At 36.3% G+C, this 8,575-nt stretch overlaps 1 protein-coding gene across 2 annotated transcripts; it reads left to right on the top strand.

Annotated features, from left to right (window-relative positions):
• Nucleotides 1-42: 42 nt before the first annotated feature.
• On the top strand, nt 43-6,574 carry LOC145481914 (protein RER1-like). 2 transcript variants are annotated; one of them, XM_081460481.1, is made up of 7 exons: nt 43-134; nt 1,532-1,616; nt 2,080-2,184; nt 3,108-3,204; nt 3,817-3,898; nt 4,443-4,578; nt 5,062-6,574. In XM_081460481.1, exons 2-7 carry the CDS (start codon nt 1,542-1,544, stop codon nt 5,149-5,151), a joined length of 585 nt encoding a protein of 194 aa, XP_081316607.1. In that variant the 5' UTR covers nt 43-134; nt 1,532-1,541; the 3' UTR covers nt 5,152-6,574. The 2 variants fall into 2 exon arrangements, with proteins under 2 accessions (XP_081316607.1, XP_081316606.1); XM_081460480.1 differs by having other exon boundaries at nt 3,108-3,219.
• The last annotated feature ends 2,001 nt before the right edge of the window (nt 6,575-8,575 follow it).

The raw sequence follows: 8,575 nt of genomic DNA, 5'->3' as shown, positions 1-8,575 counted from the left end.
TTCACGTTTAACCGCTGAATAAAACCTTCGTAGTTTGCAACGTGGCGTCTTAAACGGCTAGGAATTATACAGAATTTTGATCTTTCTGATACGTCTAATCGGTGGCTGAGGTGTTCAACACTTTCTGAGCATAGGTAAGTTTTTTATAGAAGTGTTTGCAGCTCGTAAAATTTGAGATCGTTCGATTGAGGTTATTTGGTTATTTTGACAGAAGTTCGTTGCTTCAAGTTTAGTTCCGGTATGTTTCGTGATTTCTAAACTAATGGTCGTGCGATCGGTCGACAGCTGTATACATTATTCACAGCTGATATTCAACAGAATTAATGTACTATACGAAAAGACCGTAGGTAATTTCAGAGCAGTTTGTGGTCTTATTAATTGTCAGCAATATTATGAAAATTAAGTGACATGTTCTAACACATAATAATCTCTAGCAGGTTTACAGTGTCTGCCAACTTTATGTTAACAACTTTTCCGGCTTCGTGCCATTTTAAATAGCAAAGTTGTTAAGTTGGCGAATACCTACGTTGGCTTTTCTTTACTTTTAACTTTCAGTTTACGACTTAACTTTCCTTGTCAGTTTCATACGAATTTTAAGTTATTATATTGACTTATTGCTGCAAACATAAGTTTTTTGTTGTTGTTTGAAAGATTGCTGTCAGACTAAGTCATCTTACTTCGTTCAGTATATCACTGAACTTGCTGTTAAGCGGATAATTTGCTTTGTAGTAAAACTTGCCTTAATGACTCTTTAACAGCATATTTGTAATGGAGCACAGACATGCATAAAGACCTCTTTACCAAGTTGTCTAGACAGATTACATGTCTCCAGCAGAGAAGAGGTTATTGATGATGAAAAGATTTGTCCAGGCATTGAATGCATGTCCAGCCATGACTTTAAAGGTCAAAATGCCTCCAAGACAAAACATCCCCACCAAAGGAATGGTACAAAATTTGGATACTCCTCCTTCACCCCCTTTTAGAAGGGGATCAGCAAATAGGAGGTCCAGTTCAAATGGGAGTCCAGGATTTTTTCCTGTCCCCTAACCAAAACATCCTTGGGATTTCCATGTGGAATGAGACTAATGGACACTAAAAGCTTTGATGCAGCACTTTTTAAGAAAGGAGAATATACAGCCAGTAGTTTTTTCTTGCAGGAAGTTGTTTTTAAATATGAATAAATATTTATTATTATTTTGTTCATACTCTGAACACTAGAGAGTAGTTTTTCTTGTCTTTGACATTTTAAGCTGTTTTAAACCTAACCATGGCTGGGGTTTTACAAGACTAGGAGACTACAAAATCGTTGTTCGGCCATCATCCAATGACCAACTGTTGCAAAAAGCTATGTTGTGTTCATGTTTCACCTAGTTAATCCACTATGGAAGTTATTATCATAAAGGAATAAAATGTAGCTTTTTTTGTACTGTTGTAAAATTCAATCAGGTTTTGAGAGCACCAGAAAAGTTAAAAAAACATAAGCCATTACATTTCAGAGTGATCACAAATGCCTGGATTTTTTCCTCTGTAGAAAGTGCAAGATGGATGAAGCTTCAGAAGATAGCCGTCCAGCTCAACCAGGCTTTGTCAAAAAGTTTTTCATAACTATATCACAGGTAATATTTCAAAACTGCCAGTTTTTACTTTTAAGTGCAGATACTGATTTTAAATCCCGCCAGGTTTTCTAACCCTTACCAAACTTCGAAAGCACTATCATCCTGCCTGAGAGCAAGGGTATTGTCAATAATATTGTCAAAACGGACAGATTTGTCAATTGATTTTGAGGAAAGCATGGGTTAAGTTAATAATATATAAATCTTTAAGACAGCAGAGTAACATGGCCTTGCAGCCCCTAACTTGTCACAGCCAGCGACTCTTCCAACTGCAGACGCCTACTTCCAAAACATTCTGAAACCCCTGTGTACAGGAACTCATCTTCAATTTTTACCATTAATTACTTCTTTGTAATCTCTTGGTAACTGTTTAATTGTATATGCTGAATAGATTGTACATACACGACATGTGGTAAATGTATGTTATGACTTTTTTTAATGTTACATCTATGACTCTTTTTAACAGAGATACCAGACGTTTCTGGACACCACAGTGCCACATCTCCCACTTAGATGGGCTGCAACACTGGTCCTGACACTTTTGTTTCTTGCCAGGGTATTTTATCTACAGGTATGAGTATCCAAAACATTTCTTAGTGAAATGCAGGGGTTTTATTAACCTTTTTTAGCAGGGTGGCAACTGGTTTTCAAAGGTGGGAAAAACTTTGTAAACTTAACTTCTTTATAAGAAAAACTTTTTGCTACGTGGTCAAACCAGGCAAGGAAAATAATCCTCACAGCTGGTCAATTTGCCCAGTGGCCAGCCCGCAATAAAACCCCTGGTTATGTAGCCATTGGACGTTTTCCAACTAAATTTTGAAATTGACAGACTAACTTTACAGTATGGTCAGACTTTATGTTTGAGCACCAAAATGACAACTGAAAGCTTCTTGTCAAGAAGATCGTGCATTTTTTTTCCATACTTGATACTGAGGTAGTGGTGTGAAGTTTATATGAAATGATTCATACATGAACTGCGGTTGTAGATGAAAGTGAAGAATGATCATCGCAGTAAATTTTCCAATTTAAGCAATTGGAAAGACTTCTTCTTTCCAATTGCTTAAATTGGAAAATTTATTGCGATGATCATTCTTCACTTTCATACTGAGGTAGTGTAACATTAGGTCTACATGTACTGTGCATCTCTTCTTGCTTACTCAATATTCTTTCCCTCCTCAAAAGACATCAAAGTGTCAGTTGTCAGTTGTGTACAAAAATTCTATTTTAATGCAGCATCAGAAATACTACACAGATCTATAGATATAAAGCTATGTTGGCGTCCACATCATCATCATCATCATTATTAACTTAAAGCTAGGACACTGATGGTGTGAGGTTACATCATCAATGTATAATTTTTAAGGCCATTGAATCTCATTCTTTTTTTTTAGTTTTGAGTGGGAAAGGCTCAGGATAAATGCAATCATTCATATTACATGTATGTTTCAATACAAAATAGTCTTCCATGGATATATGTTTTTTTTTTCTTTGCAGGGCTGGTACATAGTAACATATGCCCTTGGTATTTACCACCTTAATCTCTTTATTGCATTCCTGACACCTAAAATTGATCCAGCTTTAGAAGAGTTAGGTGAGGAGGACTTAGGTGTGTTTATTTCTTGTTAATTGCGTATAATATATAATGTTTATAGTGGTAGAGGTATGCTGTAGAATGCCGGGAAACACTGTATGCACGTGTATATTACAAACATCATGCATTTGAAGTGCAGGATAAACATGTAAAGACTTCAGAGATTAGTACAGTATAATTACAACGTATTTGTGTACAATTTCAATACTTGCAAAATTTAATGACATCAACTCGAAAAAAAAATTCTGAGTTGATGTCATTTCTACATTTAATATTCCTGTCATTTTCTAGTATAATTTTCTGCTTCTAGTTTTTGAAATTCATCCTGCATTATCCAAAAATTTTACCAATCACATATTAAGGCACATGCCAATGGCAAAAACAAAATATGGCTCTACCGTGCAATATGGGCTCATATTTTGCACTTCCTCTTTACCCAATGATGTTGGTAAAATAGCATGACAATAGAATGATAACTGTCTTGTATTGCTGTGGGTAGAAATACTCTTAAGTCACTTAACACCTCAGGAATCAGAGTCAAACCTGACATTTACAACCATTCTATTTGATCTGTCCTTGTTCTTTTGAGACAATTTTTGTATTATTTTACAGAAGAAGATGGTCCAGAACTCCCCACCAAAGCTGATCAAGAGTTCAGACCATTTATTAGAAGATTACCAGAGTTTAAATTCTGGTAAGTCTTCTTTAGAACATTTAACTAGAGTCTGGAAATCTACAATTTTAGATCTCCACTGTACATCAAGTGCTACATACACTCTATTCTTTGTTGTCTTGTGGTGTCTGACACAAACATGCTAGTAAGAGAATTAAGAGATGGGTGTCTCTATGGAAGACTGAAGAGACTCAAAAAAGGTGAATTAAATGAAAGGTTGAAGGTTCTTGACTATTAAATGGTCAAACATTTCATCAAACAGTGTGATCTTGTTACCTCTGTGAGCTTAGTTACACGCATTTGCTGTTTATTAAAATGCTTAGTGCTAGTATGACTGATAAGAGACACCCTTTGTTCATTTTTTGATTTGGCCTACCCATTTCCAATGAAAGCTTAGCTGTCCTTTGCTAAACCTCTGGAAAGTAATTTGCCAATTATTCAGGTATCAACAGCCCTTGATTGAGAAAAGCAAAATAACAGCTGCGATAAAGACTACCGGTATTTGGGAAAAGAGGACATTTTTTGCAATATTAGCAAATTTATTTGTGGTTTTTTTTCCTTGCAGGTATGCAGCCACAAGGGCTGTTGTTATTGCCATAACATGTACATTTTTTGAATTTTTTAACATTCCTGTGTTCTGGCCCATCCTAGTCATGTACTTCATTGTTCTTTTTGTCATTACAATGAAGAGGCAAATAAAGGTGAGTCAAAAAGATGGACATGCTCAGAAACATGACAATATTTCACAAACAAACAAACAAATGAATTAGTATAGGTAATCGTATGGATGCCAGTACAATCAAGGATTTACACTACGAGTGAGATTTGAAAATTCTCTCCAAATTCCACAAGGCAAGTCTAATAAGCCATATTTGTATTCTCGGTTTTGGACTGGAACTAGCTTGCAAGTGAGGCTAATGTGGGGAGTCTTTTCAAATGCAAATGACATGGATCCATTTTTAATGATATTCCCCCGCGTGAGCCTCATTGCAAGCTAGTTCCAGTCCAATATGAATACGTGAGAATATGAATGTGGCCTATTTGGTTGCTTACATGTTTACGCATTTGAACATGTTTACATCTTTACGTATTCATTTATTTTTTGCTTTGAATTCATTTTTGTTTTTGTTTTTTTGCTTTCATTTTTATGTATTTATTTATTTATTTTTTGCTTTCATTTTCAGCATATGATAAGGTACCGATATCTACCATTCACTTACGGAAAACAGAAATACAGAGGCAAGGAAGACAGTGGTGATGTTATGAAATCATAAGTTTTAAAAGACAGAACGTTATTGCTACAAAGATGTACAGTAATATTTTTAGTTGTGGTACTGGATTTGTATCTGCGATTGAATGAAACCACTGTAAGTTTTTCACTCAAGTTCATTTGATTTGTATTAATTTCTCATAAGTTTAGTATTCTTGATTCGGATTAGGACAAGCTTCAGTGGTCAGTTGAGAATTAGAGCTCAGCCCTTCCACGAGGGGTTGTCCATGAAGTTAAGTTATACGCTTTAAGTAAATAAGTCGGACAACTTGTATTTTAGTAATATATGATAGTCGTAACACTATACAGTGCCAGTTGTATGTCACTGCACATGTAGTAAAGGCGGTGCAACTGTATTGTATGTTTATTTTGTCAACCACATTCCCAAACACCAAGAAGAGATGTGAAAATATGAGGTTGAGCAGAGTATTTTTGACAAACTTTGAGTTGTTTGGAAATATGGTCAAACACTGTCTTGATTGTTCTCAAGATAATGATATATCTTCTCTGTCAAAACAAAAACTCCATCATTTGCAATATTGTTGTAAAAATCTACGTTAAATACGATCAGATATCCAAATGCCGTCATGGTCATGATGTCTTTTGAACTTGATGAATTATTTGAGAAATGTATTTGAAAAAGCCACACCCAACAATAATATTAAAGAATTTTTGTTGTTATTTTAAAAAAATACCCAGTCCTTTATTTAAATGTGTTTGTTGTGTCGGTATCTGCTTGTTTGGGAAACACATTCAATCAAAAATTTAGGAACTCTGAAGACTTGCCGCAAGCACTGGATGATTGACAGTTCTTGTTCATTTTAAAAAGGAACTGGCTTTGTACATTAACAAATTAACAATAGTTATTACTGTCAGATGCTACAGTTTAAGGGGAATGTGACTTCGTAAAAAAGATATTGCACAAATTTGAATAAAGATTTTCTTTCCAAAAAAGACAGATGATCTCTGTAACACACTTATGGCTATAAATGGAGAAAAGATGAAGGGATTTTTGGCTTTGACTTGGCTGACAAAATGAATGCGAAGGTCGTCGGTTGAGACATTCCAAAACTGCTTTTCACTTGGTAGAACCAAAGAACAAAATAAGTTATGACAACATTTTAAAACCTTTAAACATTTTTAATACTTCAAGGAATCTTCCTTTGTTTACCACAGAATATAACTTAACGTCAGTTTCAACTGCAAATGATAACCTTGGGTGGGTTCATGAGCTGTAGCCATGGAAACCAGGACCCTCTCGTGGATTTTTCCCAGGCCTTTCTCACTCAGTGGTGAGTGGGAGCCCCTGGGAAGGGCAGCTGGTTTCCAAGGTTATGTAAAATAAGTTATTTTCATTTGATTAGTTAGGAAGAGACTTCTTGCAGTCATTGTTTCATTTTTGGCTTGTCTTTCTTTTTAACTTTATATTAAATTTTTGCGCTTATCTACAAAGCAAGTATTGACAAGAAAACTAACACTTGGAAAATTCCAAGCACTTCTTTCGTCGTTATTCAATTTATCTACAAAACTTACATTAACAATGGTAATCATTAATTAAGTTAGTTTCATTTTTGTTTCAATAAATAAAAAAATATCAACCTTCATCTGATCGCTAACCAGACATGTATTTCCTTTCATAATTTTTGCATAGCAACCAGAGCTATGTTATTGGTATGTAAATTAATCATCCTGAAGCTAAACCCTATCTAGCGAGTTCTTTTTCAGGCAATATTTCACTCATCAAGTTTTCTTTAAGTCAGGCATGTTTAAAACATGAAATGGTAAAATGACAAATGACACTACGGGTAAGAGTCAATGTGACATACAGGTGTCTGTAAGGGTCAAGCCTTGAATTTGAGAGCTAACCACTATCCATTCAGTGATATTCAGGCTAACCTGAGTGCCATTTAAGCTAACCATAGCGCCAGTTCACCATTTCGTGTTTTAAACATGCCCCTGTAAGTCGGCCTTTAGGATAGGTCATTATCAGCACAACAAAACTCTCTCTTAAATTCTACGGCTTGTAGCATTGTCATACAATAAAGTGACAGCCTCCCAGGAGCTTGCAGAAGCAAAGGAACCTGGTCATTTATTTTCAGGAAACAAGGGATGTTTTTTGGATTAATAAGCCATTTTACAGTTGTGTGCTTAGTTACCTGGCCTTTGACTGCAAGCGAGGCTGGAGGTGACCTTGCTTTGATACAGGCCTCTGCTTTTCTCATGTAAATGCCAACTAGTTAGCATAAGAACAACTTGATTTACAAAACAAAAACAGTGAGGTCTTTATCAAAAGAAGGTCACCTCCTGCCTCGCTACCATACAAAGGCTAGGTCACTGAACAGACAAATGTAACATGGTCTATTTGAAGGAACAACAGATATCTCTACTATTAATGGGAACTTTGGACAAAAGCTTTAGGCCCTTCAGGGAGCAATGGAATTTACTAAAGGGGAACAAGGAAGAAATTTTGAGAAACCATGTATGAAGCTCTGAGAGGCCTTCAGAAGCGAAAGTGATCATCAGTCTTGTTTCCAGGCTCTTGCTTCTGTATTTTGCATGCAGGGAGACTGGTGAATACAGTAAGGGAACAATTGCCTGGGAAAGAGACTGGGGCCTACCTTGAGTGTGTTATCATTAACTAACGATAATGTCAAAGCTATTTCACAGGTTGTGATGTAACCTAGCAGTTTGGGTACTGTACAAACCCCTCTTTACACTACAGTGGGTTACTGTAATTTAAATCACTGTTCAAAAGATCTGTTCGATTTCTTGGACAATTTACAAAAGAATTAAGTTGTTGGTGTTATTCAATGTTTCTGTTCACACTGGAATGTACCTATTCGTCAGTAATATTGTAGCAGCTGAAGACCGTTGTGTTATGCGCTCTGGATGACTTAGTCTACAAACATGAAAGTCTAGTCCTAGCTCTCTTTCTGTCACGCAACGCTACGAGCGTAGCGTTGCGTAACAAAGAGGGGCCCAGAACTGAACAAAGACACACATGTAATCATAATGCATCATAGTTTCGATCTTGAAACTGTTGCGCGCAAGATTCAACGAACATGAAATGAATATAAAATTTGCGCACATCATTTTCGACTTGTGTTTACTAACTGAATTCAACATTGCGCGTTGAAGCGAGACAATAAAGAGCTCTTTCCTGCCGTCTAATCTAATAGCAGATCAAGGGGAGAGGCCTGGACCACTTCCATTTTTGTTGACCGTGAAGGGAAACATTTTCGCCAACACATTGTCTCCCTCGATTTTTTAGCGCACTTCTAGATACCGCCACTTCGCCCGGTTTAGTTTTCTTCCCTTTTTTTTCTTTCGAGGGGCATAAGAACTAGACAGCTGTGGCTCGTTCGTCTTGCTTCCTTGATCCGGCTTCTGTCGCCTTTTCTTTACATCAGAACTTGTATGCCCCGTCC

This window comes from Orbicella franksi, chromosome 3, assembly GCF_964199315.1.
Source record: "Orbicella franksi chromosome 3, jaOrbFran1.1, whole genome shotgun sequence".
NCBI lineage: Eukaryota > Metazoa > Cnidaria > Anthozoa > Scleractinia > Merulinidae > Orbicella > Orbicella franksi.
The sequence above is the reverse complement of the archived record's forward strand: the minus strand, read 5'-3'. Positions and strand labels throughout refer to the sequence as shown.